Raw genomic sequence first — 15,268 nt, forward strand, 5'->3', positions numbered from 1 at the left:
CTCTCTTTCTCTTTCTCTCTCGCTCTGTTCATGCGTACCTTCGAAAGAGAGAGAAAGAGAGAGAGAGAGAGAGAGAGAGAGAGAGAGAGAGAGAGAGTCAGGCTTGATCTATGAGCTTTCCCCAATCCCGAACGTTCGCTTGTTAACACCTACAAGATGAACCACTGACTCCTCTCGGACATGTGGTAGACACCCTGCATTCTCCCTTTCTATCAAAAAGTTAAAACAACCCTCCTAATCTCTTAACCAAAGAAGTATGAAATTTTCGATTAAGAATTTGATATCAGATTATTAGAATGAATATATATTTAAGATTATTCTTCTGGTATCAATACTTATCGTCCTATCGTAATCCTGTCGTCGTCCTTTCTCTTTTGATGGCTTGTTATCGATAGATAAAATACACATACATACATACATACACACATACATACATACATATATGTATGTATATATATATATATATACCTACGCATATCGACGTGAAAATTGTTGATGGATAATAAAAATGGAAAGGACTGGTATGAACCGGACGATAACAGGAAAGAGTAGAAAAAATCAATAGACGAAGAGCGTGATCACCGGTAGGAGAGAGGTCCCAGGCATCAATCATAATACACAATACTGTCGACGATGGTATATAATGTTTGTCACTAAAAACGACTTGATTTTGACGTTGACTCCTACCGAGTTGGTCGAAGGAAAATGGCTCGGTTTCTCTCTCTCTCTCCCTCTCTTTCCCTCCTTCTCTTTCTATCCATCTCTTTCTCTCTCTTTAAAACTCATCCTCTCTCTCTCTCTCTCTCTCTCTCTCTTTATTTCTCTCTCTTTCTCTCCACTTTTTCCTGATGTGTTTATGTCACAAGTCTAGCATATTTCAGCGTTATTCCGACGACGGGAATCCGATACAGAATGTCGCGTTGTCGAGACAGTGAAAATCGGAAAAGAGATCGCTCGTCGACGCTCAAGCGGCTTTATCGAAAATTTATCTACCTTATTGACGCGAGAGCCGCGATAGCTTGCTTTTATACACGAGAAAGAGAGAGAAACGGAAGGAGAAGCTGACGGATGGACTACGAGAATCGTATGTATGTATTAACGAATAGAGAGAGGGAGAGAGAGAGAGAGAGAGAGAGAGAGAGAGAGTCGCGAAAAAGGGTGAAAAAATTGTTGCTACTCCTCCTGCTACTCCGTCGAAACGACGAGCTCTCTATCCGTCGTTGACGTGAGCGACGATTTACGCGAGATAAAAACCCTTTCGAGAGCGTACGGCATATTGCACGACACTGTAAAGCCCTTTCGAAAGGGACAGCTAAGCCGTCCTTTTGCCGCTTAACAACGAGTGCTCTTGCCAAAGTTTATTCTATTCGCTTTACTCCAACGATTCTTCTTCATCCATTGAATTACCTACTTTTTCTTTTTTTTTCTTTTTTTTTTTTGCTTACTTTCGTTTCGTTTTTTAATTTTCTTTCGTTTTGTTTCGTTCCCCTTTTTTTTTTCTTTCTCTCCTTCGTTTTTTGTCCTTCCTTATTTTTTTTTTCTTTTCTTTTTTTTTTGATCATGACTTTTAGAATCGTATTAGCATCAACGAGATTTTTCATTTATTTAGATACGTACGTGTCTCTTTATACGGGCGTCAAGTATCTTGATATTTATCTGTAAACGTACACTGATATTTATCGCGTGCTTTTATCGATTTTACGACTATGTAACATTCGGCGTTAATTCGCGGTTAAGTTTCAAAACGAATTAAATACCATGTAAAATTTCGAATACCGAAACACATACGCTTACGAAACTTAACTGATTGCGTAGCATACGTACATAAATCATGATCCTGTGATTTTAAAGGGAAATATTAATATATCCGATATATAAAAGATCTATCGAATAGTTAAAAAAGAAAAAAGGAAACAAACAAGAACATGAAATATTCATATAATTTTTTGTTTGTTTCCGGACAATGATCGGTCATTTTCAAATTGTTCGATCGAATCCTTTTAATTTTTGTTTCGAGTGTTCATTAACGGACCCTCGTTCGTTTCAATATAAAAAAAAAAAAAAAAAAAAGAAAAAAGAAAAAACGAAGGGAAACCATAACTAACAAGTAAAACTTTGAATATAGTATTAATCCATGTATATAGGAGTGTTAGATTATTTTTCCATTTTCGAATTTATTTATAACATAGTTATATCCAGAATCTGTGTTTTATTGTAAACCTTAGTTTAAGTGAATAATATATTTTACTCGTTTACTTTTTTCTATTTCCGCAACGATCTCTTTCGGTTTATAACGATCCTGGAAAATTCGAAAACATTACAGCAACCATTTATATTGGGTTTATCCTACGTTTGAAAACAACAAACAAACAAACAAAAAATGAAAAAAAGTGAAATAAATCGTTCCGAGTATTAATAAAATCCGTCGTAACGCGTAAAACCGATTAGCTGAGTTCGCTTTGGAACGGAATAAAAAACACGTGCTCCTATCTTTAAATCATTTACATCGAATATCGAATGTTATCGAAAGTGATTACTATTTTTTACGTAGAGCTCTATTTTTCCTATTTTTTCTCTTACGGAACACTCGGAACGTTCTCCAATAGAATCTCTGTTTCATCACAGCTGGTTCAGGATATTATCTGTTCTTCGTTTTTTCTTTCTTTTTTTTTCTTTTCATTGAAAAATACAGAATAAATACTACTATTTTGTTATCATTATTGCGAAAAACTTTAGTTTTGTTTTGTAAATTATATTCGTTATTTAAGAAGCAAATAATGTTGAGATTTCAAACTTGAACTATTCGTATTTCGATTAAAGAAAAATATGTTATCTAAAATCGATAAACAAGTTTATTTTCTTTGTATATCAATGGTTTATTTGAACTTGGTTAACTCGCATCTGATGAATCGTTCGACGATGAATTTTACAAAAAAGAAATAAATAAATCATTTTTTCAAAAATCACGACCGAAGTCTGAAAGTTTGTTAATAAAAATCTTAAAAATTTTCTCTTATCCCTCTCTCTCTCTCTCTCTCTCTTGTGTATTTTGCTTCTTAGGTAAATGTTAAAAATATATTTTATTATATAGTTTCTTTATACATAATAAAATATATTTTTATTACATAATAAAAAATATCATTATTACATATACTCTCTATTCTCGTTTCTCTATTTTGTTATATAGTTTCTTTTGCGTTTTCGGATGAATTATTAAAATAGATCTACTTTATTTGGATATAAAAAAAGAGAACAAAGAAAGGTAGCAATTTTAACGTAATATCGTACAAACTTGTACGAACAATCTCTTATTTTATTCTGTCTCTCTTATTTCATTGAAAAAAGCGTGCGAGAGCATGTAAAATACACGCTCTCGAAAAACTTGCTGAATTTCGTCGCGTTTATCCCGAACTTACACACACGCCTACTTTCTGCTATATTTGCACACTCGTCTGTCGGTCTCCTGGGAGACACGAAACGTCCTGCATTCACAAGAGAGTCGCGAGTCATTTTCTACTGGATTCTACGTTTATAGATACCTACAAGTAAAACTTTTCTTTTCTTTCTTCTTCCTCGTTGAGCCGAGAAATAAACTGGAAGATTGAAGAAAAAGAAAATCGGGAATTAAATTACACGAACAAAGAAAGAGAATAACGAGATTATTTAAACTAAATATTCTACAATAGAAATACAAATTTAATTGTTACGCAATACTATATATACATATTTATTATATTTAATAAATGTATGCATTTATATCATCATGTAAATATATATCTACATAATGAATACAATGATATTTATCATGTATATAAATGTAAATATAAATATAAATTATATATCTATCCAAATATAAATTTCATAAATAACAAACGATACGAATGCCGAAGGAGTACGAAATTTCATTGATAGAAAATTCAATCGGGAACAATCTAAAAAAAAAAGCTCCTCGACTCTCACCCCTTTCGCAAGAATTCTCCATCGGCAATCAAACTTTTCCGTAACACAAATCACATTTTCAACGATTCGTCGTAGTATTGAGGATATGGGAGATCTACTCTCTCGTTCTGAATATTTTTTTCTTTGTGTTTTTTTTTTCTTTTTTGTTGTACTTTTTTCTCCCTCTCTCTTTCTCTCTTTCTCTGTCTATGAACGAAACGAACGAGGCTGCAATTCGATCGACGAAAGGAAACTCCTGCTTTTTTTCGCATTAGAACGACGGCAATGAATCAGAAAATGATGGGTACGAAAATTACACGCGTAATGCACCGTGAAATGAACAGATCGTTCGGAAATATCAGGATAATATTCAAACGCGAAAGGAACTATACAAAACGATCTCGCATTACGATCTCACGTTTTATCTCATTTTTCTTTACCTTCTTCTTCAACCTCTTCCATCCATCTCTTATTTCTCTGTGTAATCTTTAAAAAGAAAAAAGAAAGAAAAATCTTTTTTTCTTCCCCATCCTCGTCTGTACATACATAAGATACGATAAAAGGATTCGTTATCATATTTTATACTTTACCTTTCCTCGTTTTAAATCATAAATGAAATTATTACAATCCCGTTAACGTTACTCAAACGAAATCTGACAAAAATTCAAGACGTTCGATGGGTTAAAAATGTTATATATTATAAATTAGAGATATATACCAAATTAAATCAAGTATAATTCAATATCATATTACGTATATATAACTTTAATTTTTATCATATTACTTTTTCTTCTTTCGTTTTTATTTATTTTTCTTTCTTCTTTTCTTCCTTTTTATTTTCTTCTTCTTTCTTCTCTTCTTCTTTTCTTTTTTTTTCTTTTTGTCAAACTTGTTAAAGTCACGAAACGCATCGCTGTAGTATTCTTTTCGGATCCCTTTTTCAAGCAAGAACCGTTCGTTGCATTCTCGTTGATGGACGAGATGCGTTCGTTCGTCTCTTTCCCCATACATCAATTTGGCAAGTTCGCATATCAGAGAAACGCCAAGCCTCTTCAACCCTCTTTCTTCAACTTCTCTCTCTCTCTCTCTCTCTTTCTCTCTTTCTCTCTATCTATCTTTCTTTTCTCTTTTTCCCAACGGCTCGACCACACCCTCCGTACTCGTCTATTCTCTTTTCCTGCCTCTTATCAATCGAAACGCGATGTGTCTGCAGGATAAAATGCGCCGTACTTAGCGACAGGATCAAAGGATTCGCCGATATGATGACGAAGAGAGAGAGAGAGAGAGAGAGAGAGAGAGAGAGAGAGAGAGATAGGGAGAGAGAAAGAGGACCAGACGTACGCGTGCGACTCGTTTTTGCAACATGCAATTTTTATCTTCGTCTTTTACTGCGTTTCCAAAAAATAAAAAACAAAAAAAGAGAAAGAATGAGAAAAAGCAAAAAAAAAGAACAAGAGAAAGAGAAGAGTGGAGTATGGCTGTCTCCTCTTTCGAATCCTCTCCCTTTTTTCGTCATTCCACTCGAAAGCGATCCGTGACAAAGGCTCGCCACTTGTAGGACCAACCATGATTTTTTTCGTCCTGCTATTACTATACCTTGATTCCGACAAAGCAACGGTCGACTTCAAATGATCCCTCTTTCTTTGAATAATTTTATCTGGGGAAAAAATTTCACGAGTGACGACGAATACGTCATAGTTACTTACAAAAATGATCGTAATATATTCCGATCGGAAATTTTTCATAAAACGTAGCGTATCGTTGTTTTTCCTTCTTTTTATCTTCTTCTTCCTTTTTTATTTCCGTACGATCCCTGACACCTATGCTTGACACCGATATCGTTGAAAATTTAATCGACTCGTTACGTCACTTCCTTCCTCCTTTTTCCAATACCAAAAGCAACATTTTAGACGTTTCAATGGGGTATGAAGGGAAAGTGTGTGGGTAGACGCGAATTGGAGTATCTTCGAAGGTCGAGAAGCGTTCCTGTCCTTACACGGTCGATGGTTTGTTATACACACGAGAAAACGGCGGAAGCAATTCAATCGGAGTTGGTAGCAGCCAACAGCTGAGACACCCAACGAGAATTTTCCTCTCTTTCTATTCGTTTTCTATCCTGTTCTCTTTTCTCTTCTTATCTTTTCTTTTTTTCTTTAGTCGCTTCTCTCTCTCTCTCTCTCTCTCTCTCTCTCTCTCTCTCTCTTTCTTTCTCTTCCCTTCTTATTTTGTCTTTTTTTAGTTTCTCTCTCTTTTTCCGTCTCTCTGTTTCTCTATTGACTCCTCCCTTTTCCTTCGTGACTACCAGCCGTTTCTCAGCATTCCCAGTATGATTTACGATAGTGGTAGGACGCACGTACGTCGATGTAAGTTAAACGATACTCTTCGAGCCTGTATTTCCGGTGTGCCTATCGCAGATTTACTGCGACATCGAAACCATGCGTGCCATGGAAAAGAAAAGCATTTTCCTTCCTTATACTCCTTTTCTTATACTTCTTTCCAACGTTGGAAGAGAGAAAAAGAAAGAGAGAGAGAGAGGGAGGGAGTGGAAATTTAAAATATAAATTTCACATTGTGACATAGCTTCCCGACATAACCACTCCGATCCTCTCCTCTTCGCGTTCGCGACGTTACGAGCGTCGTCAGCGAACGCGCATTATGCGATTAACTTTTTGATTTATTTTCGAATAGGGGATAGAGCTCGAATACCATTCTACTATAGAGAGAGAAAGATAGAGAAGGATGGAAAAGTTTATTTTACAGTGATTTTCGTATATCCAATTACGATTAGCGAGAGAAATGTCGCGTCGTATTAAATTGGATTATTAAATAATATCTCGTATCATTGAGGGAATGTAGATCGGAAATCGAGATAATTAGATAATTTCAAGTTTTGAGATAACGTCGAGGTCGTGCATATGACCCTGGTAATGGAGAATAAATCGAGGAGTTCCAGAGATAGAGAGATAGAGATGGAGATGGAAGAAAAACATGAAAGAAAGAAAGAGGAGGTTGAATACGTGGCCGGGATTTTTCACAAATCGATTATGGCAATTCAATCCGGAAAAGGGGCTCTGGGTGAATGTGTGAGGTGGGATTTGTCGTTTCGACGTAGTACGAACGTCGAATCACGGTTTATCCAATGTAAGCGAAAGAGAAGAAGAGATAGTGAATAGAGGTAAAGAAACGAGAGAAAGAGACGGTAAAAGAGAGAGAGAGAGAGAGAGAGAGAAAGCTTCATTGAAGGCCTCTCGGATGTTCTCCATCCGTTTTCTGTCCGGAATCGTCTATGTTTTCTTTCCGTTTCCGGGCAACCGAGAATCGAGAGAAGGACTGAGAAGGACTCCTGTTGAACGAAGAATGAAAGAATAAGAAGAAAAAGACAAAGATAGACCGAGATAAGGAAGGAAAGTCAGATGGAGAAAAAGAGAGAGAGAGAGAGAGAGAGAGGAGGAGACTAAATAAGAGCCACTTAAACGAGATACTTCAAAAGTTTACCAAAGGTAACTCAAACGCGAGCGAGTAGAGTTGTTCGCATGAACGTTAAAATCGAAAAGGAAGAAAAACTTTTTCATCCGAATTATCGAACATGTTCGACTTTATTCGTAGAGTAAAAACATCATTCTTTAACGCTATTCGGTAACCCTGATATTTTTTAGATTTACAAAAATATATATATATATTTTATTAGCGACATATACTCGACGAGAGATGGAAATATGAACTCGTGGAAATCGATTTCGAGTTATGTGAGATTGTGCGAGCGCGTATGTTCACATACGTACATACGTACGAACGTACATACGCGTATGTACGCATGCTCGTTCGTTCATATAATAAAGATCTCGCATGCGAGGATAGCAAAGAGTTTTTATTTGGCGCTCGCGTTGCCGCTATTAGACGTGTCACAACAAGAGATATGCTGGCTCGCTAACGGCCCCCGACGTTTAAAGCGTTTCGCACCATAATTTCCTTGATTAAGCCGAGATACGTGGCGAGTTGCCAAGAAGGGTGTGTGAGAGAGAGAAAGAGAGAAAAGGGAGGAGAGGAGGGAGAGATAGCGAAGAGAGAGAAAGAGAGAGAGAGAGAGAGAGAATCATAGGGCGAGGGCGCGAGTATGTCCGCTCGCTCGTAAATAACATCGCGAATTAAGCGTGTAATTTCCGCGCGAATTACGAGCGAACGACCAAACAGAAAGAAAGAGAGAGAGAGAGAGAGGGAGAGAGATTCCAACTGACTATGTTACTCCTCTCCGATATACTTTTATTGCTTCGTGAAATACGAAACAGAAAGGAAACGTCTCGGTAGATGAAAGAAAAATTGACAATATCGCGAGGAAACGCTTAAATATTTCAGCTATGCTCGAAGCGTACGTCAACAGATCGATTTCCTATATATATGTATATATATGTATCGCACGTATATATGTATGTATATACATATATACATACATCGTTCTCATGCGTGGGAATCGTCTTTCATGTTTCTTTTCTTTTTTTATTTTTAGTTTTATTCTTTTTTTTTGTATTGTTTTTTATTTCGAGTGCAGTGGATTTTCAACGGGTCGTTATCTTCTCTTCTTTTTTTTTTCTTTTTTTCTTTTTTTTTTTTATTCTGATTACGTGAGCCGAGTTAGTAAAACGAAGCACGTCATCAAGAAGTGATTAATTACGTTCCAGTGTGCCGTTATATACTACCTTTGCTGTTTAATAATAATCATATGGTGACTATTTCGTTTTTCTTTTTTTTTCTTTTTTTATTCGTGATTCGAGATGGACATTGTAAAGAACGACGGGAGATAATTTATCGAGTGAACTGTCACAACGCTGTTCTCTTTTTTATCTAAATAGTTTTAATGGGGACGTTTTGTCAATAATTTCATATCCGTCCTTCGTTATCGAATTATATTTAAAAAGAATCTTTTTTCTTTCTTCCTTTATTTTATTTTATTTTATTCCTTTTTTTCAAAAAAAAAAGACACACAGGAAATTTATTTATATCCGATTACATTTTTATAGAATTTCGTGGACACATTTTAATAAACTTTTTATTACCTATATATTATTCGATATATACATGTAAATATATGTATATATCTCATTTATTTTTAAAGATTCATTATTAAGAGTATAGGACGTGCAATTTGAAAGTATTACCATCGTCAATACCCCTGGGATCGTTTTAGCATTGTTTATGAAATGGCGAAAAATTCTCGGATACGCAAGAAGAAGATACTTCTCATTTTCCTTGAGATTGAAAGGAAAGAAAGAAAGAGATGGAGAGAGAGAAAGAGAAAGAGAAAGAGAGAGAACGAGAGAAAGAGAAAGCGTATGGGAAGTACTACGCATCTGTTCCTCGTGATTGATGCGTAAATTACGTTTTCGCGACACGCACCTGGGTCCCCAGTTATATACCCTCCACATCGAGGAGGAATCGATTCTTTTGCGTTTTCGAAAACACATGCTGTGCAAAAGCAAAAAGAAAGGATTTATCTTTCAATCTCGATCGACTAGAACAGAAATGCCGATGGTTACGCTGTTGGAATTTTGCGAGTATGATGAAAATCGAATTTTTAATTATCGCGAATCCATGGCGTTCATTTATTTTGCCTTGTCCAATTAAAAATTCGTTTTAACGATACGAAGTTATGCGATGTTCATTTTTATTTATTTTTATTTTTTACTTTTTATTTATTTAAAATAATAATAATAATAATAATTATTATTATTATTATTATTATTATTGTTGTTGTTGTTTTTGTTGTTATTGTTTTCTTTTTTTTAATTTTTATTTCGAGTCGTCGTTACTCGTCGTCATTTGCTTCTTTGTCTCTTCCTTTCCTTTTTTTCCTTTCATAAATGCACCAGCTTTCTTTCACCGAGCCGAGTAACTACAGTCGGAGGAAATTTCTCACGCACCTGTTTACGGCATTGCAAGAATCCATTAATTATGTACGATATTCGTCGTAGGTATGTATACCTAGCCGAGACTCGCTGTTGACTCGAGCTGGTCTGGTTTAGTCTGGGTCTGGGTTTGGTCTGGTCTGGTCTGGTCTGGTCTGGTCTGGTCGTTTGCGAAGTCGTATATAAATTTTTGGTCATTTAGAGTAGGCAGTCTCATTATCCGAATATTTTTCAGTATTAAACGAGATTGTTAACACGCGTTAAAGAAAAAGAAAAACGACATTGGGAAGGGGGAAAATCTTTTTATATAGGTACGTAACAGGTCATCGAACTTATGGAAAAAATTGTTTCAGGGTATAAGCACGAAATTTCTGGAACGTTAATTAAAGAAATAAACAACCGGATTTTAAAGATTGATCTTTGCGTGGACCGTTGCGAAGGACCGTAATTTTTTTTCTTTTCCTTCTCTTTTTTTCTTTTATACTTTATTTCTTTTTCCCTTCTCCTTTTCTTTTTCTCTTCGGAAAAGGGACGAACAACCGTAACTCTTTCGTTAAAGTCTCGCGCCATAAACTCGGAGAAAGTGTACCCAACTCTCTCTCTCTCTCTCTCTCTCTCTCTCTCTCTCTCTTATTCTTTCTCTTTCTCAAGGGATTCGCTTTGCTCGAGAAAAGAACTCTCTTAATAATTAAAGCAAACCTAGAAAGTCGACTTTGTATTATTGCGCATAGTACTTAAAGCACGATACGAAACGATCTTATTGTTAATAATACCATTTAAAAAACTATCTAAATGTTAAAACAAACCGCGCGAGAGCAAACATAACTAACGAATTTTTCATTCTTAATTATCTCCGCTCGGTCAGTCGGTACTTTCATTAAAAAAAAAAAAAAAAAAAAGAAAAAGAAAAAAGAGTCATTGAACGATATGGATTATTCGATGCAGTAGAAATCGACCGGTATAAAGCAAACAGGATGCACGTTGATAACTCGACCCTTCTATTTTCACCCATCTATTTTTTATGACGCTCGACGTACTCCCATGTACGTTTTCGTTTGGTAAGAGAGACAGACAGACGGACAGGCAGACGGAGAGAAAGAGAAACAGACAGACGGACAGTGGAAAAGAGACAGGCGGTAGAGAGGCAGGCAGATAGAAAGAGAGAAAGAGAGAGAGAAGAAATGAGAAAGATAGAGAGATGATGGAATGAACGAGTGAGACAGAGACAGAGAAAGAGAGAGAGAGAGAGAGAGATCGTTGGTATTTCCAATTTCACAGAGCGTGGGTTAACGAGGCCCGCGGGGTGGTGGAGTTAGGGTCGCCGAAACCGAGTCTCCACCACTCCTCTTCCCCTTTTCCCCACCCTCTTGGTTCATCCCCTCTACGTTGGAAGCACCCCTTTAAACGCGCCGGTACCCCGGACTGCTCCGAGTTCCGGCACATTACCTTCGCTGATTACCGGGCCACCCTGCGGAGTATGTCACCCAGTCACCCTCGAGACACATACCTTCCGGAAACCTAGACACTCTCTATCTCTCACTATCTCTCTCTTTCTCTATCTATTGCTTCTTCTTTCTTTCTCTCTCTTTCTTTCTCTTAGTTGTTAGCTACTAGGAGAGGCGGATACGAGATAGTTGACTATTTTCAATATATATATATATATATATATATATATATATATATATATGTATGTATGTATGTATATATAGATATATATATATATGTATATGTATGTATGTATATATCGACTTATATACATATAAGCGAAGGTAGAAGAGATTCGAGGGAGCAAGTTGTGCGTTTAATCCACGTAAGACATCGTCTGAGTCACCTTAATTTCCTTTTATCGCTTTCTTGCTAGCTCATCTAGGTTCCTACGATGAGAAAACGACGTAGGTACTATATAGGTCGAGAATGGTTACCATGTTCCTCGTTAACGTATCAAGCGTTAGTATGTACTTACGTTATGTTTAGAATGTATCAGAAATGTTTTTAATGTTATATGAAAATCTTTATAAAAATGTCAATCGAATGGATATTATAGTTATATTTTAACGATTAACTTGATTGTTAGTTTGATTTGTATTATTTCAAATATAATTATAGCATTGTTCATTTATGAATATATTATATTTTAAAATTATATTTAAATCCGTTTGTTTATATATATTCCATCGGTTAGAGATAGAAATCGTGTATATTTTCATTACGCAGTTTTGTATCAATATGTTATTTACCTTCGAACTATATATGCTTGTTTACATTTGTCAAGCGGAACGAATAGTACCGAGAAAATTTTATATTACCGATTTTTAATTATCGTCGTTGTTTCCTCCTTTGCCTTTTCATTAATACCATAATATTTTTGTTTAATTATCATCATTGGTTAATACGAATTAATAACCTTTTCATTATAAAAGTTATTAAAACAATGAAATAATCTCAATTAATTTTATTTATATACCTATATTACGTAAAATTTAATTCATCGATCACGTTCCTTCGTAATTGTATTTAGTACTATTTACATATTCCGCGGAGAGAAGGACAGAAAAAGACAGAGAGAGAGAGAGAAAGAGGAAGAGAGAGAAAACGTGATTTGTTTTTCCTACATCTACGTTTTTGTGTCAGTATGTTATTTACCTTCGAGTAGAGAACAGACGGTTTTCGTAACGAACCACTCAGCACTCAGTTTTTCTTTCATTTATCATAATATCTCCGAACATTTCTTAACTTATTTATATACAATATCACGTATACGTATTTATATATGTATATATTTACAAAGTTTCTTAATGGACCAATTAATGACCTAGATCTAATAATCTCTTCCGTTTACGCAGAGCCGCACAGAAGTTAAACCTGTCGTCGAGTCCCCATCGTCGACGGCGTTCCGGTGACGAGAACATCGGACCAGAAGAGCAACCCATCTTTCCTAATGGATACGCCGCATTGCTTCTCAAATCACCGCCTCCGGCACCACCGGCCCTTCTCAGACGAATAGGAGTCAAGGAGCTCACCGGAGTTGGCAAGGTAAGTAAGCTCAGACTCTCTCTCTCTCTCTCTCTCTTTCTCTCTTTCTCTCTTTTTTTCTCTATCTCTCTTTCTCTTTTACCCTCACTTCTCATTCTCTCACTCTCACTCTCTCACTCTCTTTATCTTCTTCCATTTCTTTTATTTATTTCTATTTTCATTTATACGATACGATTTTACGGACGATCGCAAAAATTCGAAAGAAGGATCCTGAATGAAAACTCGACGCTTTTTGTACCCCCACCCTTACGAATCTCTCGACTTTTCGTTTCTACCGACGGGGATATAAAAAACTAGGCGAGTGTATAAACGTTGGAACGATAAAATTCTCTCTCTTTCTCTCTCTCTCTCTCTCTTTCTTTTTCTTTTTCTTTTTCTTTCTCTCTTTCAGTGTCTCTCTCTCTCTTTCTCTTTCTCTCTGTGTGTCTCTTTCTCTATCTTTTTCTCACTTTGATGCAAACGCGTTCGTGTTTGCCTAGGAAATAAACTACGTTGGGAATTTAAAGTGACGTATGGTCGAGAGAAAGAGAAAGAAAACGAGAAGATAGTATTTCTGGAGTAACTTCGCATAGCACAAAGTCCCCGGAGCTTTACGTGAGACAACGTCATTTTCGTTATATTTTAAACGAGCTATCTTCGTCTTTATTTTCTCCTTTTTTCATATCTTTTTTTGTCCCTATTTAATTGCCAAAAAAAAAAAGAAAGAAAAAACGAAAGAAAAGAGGACACAAACATTACAGTTACAAGGAAAATATTCTATCTGTCTGTTTGTACGTTATATTTTCCGTAAGTATCGACGAATGGATTAATTAGCCCGACGAATTTTCTCCTATCATCAACAAATCCAAATATTATCAAAACTAATTAAACCGTGAAATTTCGACGTACCGTCGATTCTATACATTTGTCTTTAACTCTCTCTCTCTCTCCCTCTCTCTCTCTCTCCCCCCTCTCTCTCTCTCTCTCTCTCTTCCAAATAATCGTCGAATTTCAACGCTTAATTGTTGAACTGGAGATGATGGTTAAATGTTAAATTAAGCAAAAGCACAAGCGACGTACTCTAATCTCATTTCAACGTACCACGTCGATGTTTGGTCGATCTAGAAGTAACAATCAACTTCCGTTCACTTTCATTCGTCCGCCCGTTTAGCCACAAATCCATAGGTATTCCTTTTCTTTGGATCGGATGAGATCATTATTATAGGGTTCGACCGCAAGTGATGTTATTTTTATCTATATATATATATCTCTCTCTCTCTTTTTCTTTCTTTCTCTTTCTCTCTGTCTTTCTATTCATTTCTCTCTCTTTCTCTTTCTCTCTTCGCTCTCTTCGTTCGTCTATCTTTCTCTCTGTTTATTCGTATCGTATTGAAAGAAGAGGATTGGAATAGATCGGTATTTGAGAACAAAGCGTGAGAAAGCGTGTACTTAGCAGGTGCCTTATATATACCAGATATACATACACACGAATATATATATGCATACATACATACATACATATATATATATATATATATATATATATATATATATATATAAAATAGATCGAGAGATACCTTCGGTACGGTTCGTCATTTGAAATGCAGATGAGCTACTCGTAGTGCTATAAGCCTTTCTCTTCCTCCCACTCTCCCTCTTTGTCCTCTCTTCAAGTTCCTCTTAGGCTTTCCACTTTCATCGATCCATTATTCCATCCCTTCTCTCTTCCGTCTATAGATTACAACGCGTGCATCCTTAGATCATGCAACCACTTCGTAAGAGCACCAGTCGAATATCCGGTTTGTACCATCAAACTGAATATCCGCGTCGGAAGCGACTGGAAACAGTTCTCCAAAGTTCCGATGGGGACCCCCCAAATATTGTCATGATTGTATAGAGTCATAAGAGAGAGAGAGAGAGAAATAGATAGATAGAGAGAGAGAGAGAGAGAGAGAGAGAGAGAGAGAGAGAGAGAGAAATAGATAGAGAGAGAGAGAGAGAGAGAGAGAGAGAGAGAGAGAGAGAGAGAGATGCTTGTCTCTTACTACTTGCATCGTACTATTACGTTTCCTTTTTCATTCTTATGATCGTTTGAAATTCATGTATCGAGTAAATACGTGTTTATGTTAAGAAATTAGTATTATGCGAGTTGGTAATTTCAGTTTAATAATTTCTTCGGGATCTTTTATTTAATAGTGGATATTATTAGGTATAAAGAGGATATTTTTCCTGGGATATTAATGTTTCATAAAAGTGTAAAAGAGAAGTTTTAATTATATAACTTTATGTATTTATATATAGAATTTGTAGGAGGAAGAAATAAGTTCGACATGAAAGTTTTAATTACGTTCATAAATAAATTTCTTTGTCAGTAATTTCATGTATATAGTTACCGCTCGATTTAATTTCATTTTCTT

At 35.9% G+C, this 15,268-nt stretch overlaps 1 protein-coding gene across 3 annotated transcripts in view; it reads left to right on the plus strand.

The window, feature by feature from the left end:
• LOC127063363 (uncharacterized) overlaps positions 1 to 15,268 on the plus strand; it is a 295,061-nt gene that overhangs the window by 140,789 nt on the left and 139,004 nt on the right. For all 3 annotated transcript variants that reach the window (XR_007781325.1, XM_050993079.1, XM_050993080.1), the window contains exon 4: positions 12,683 to 12,872. Coding sequence is in view for 2 of the 3 variants with exons in the window: in XM_050993079.1 (XP_050849036.1) it covers positions 12,683 to 12,872 (190 nt within the window). In the remaining variant the exon portion in view is untranslated. The remainder of the gene's footprint in view (positions 1 to 12,682; positions 12,873 to 15,268) is intronic.

This window comes from Vespula vulgaris, chromosome 4, assembly GCF_905475345.1.
Source record: "Vespula vulgaris chromosome 4, iyVesVulg1.1, whole genome shotgun sequence".
NCBI classification, from domain to species: Eukaryota; Metazoa; Arthropoda; class Insecta; order Hymenoptera; family Vespidae; genus Vespula; species Vespula vulgaris.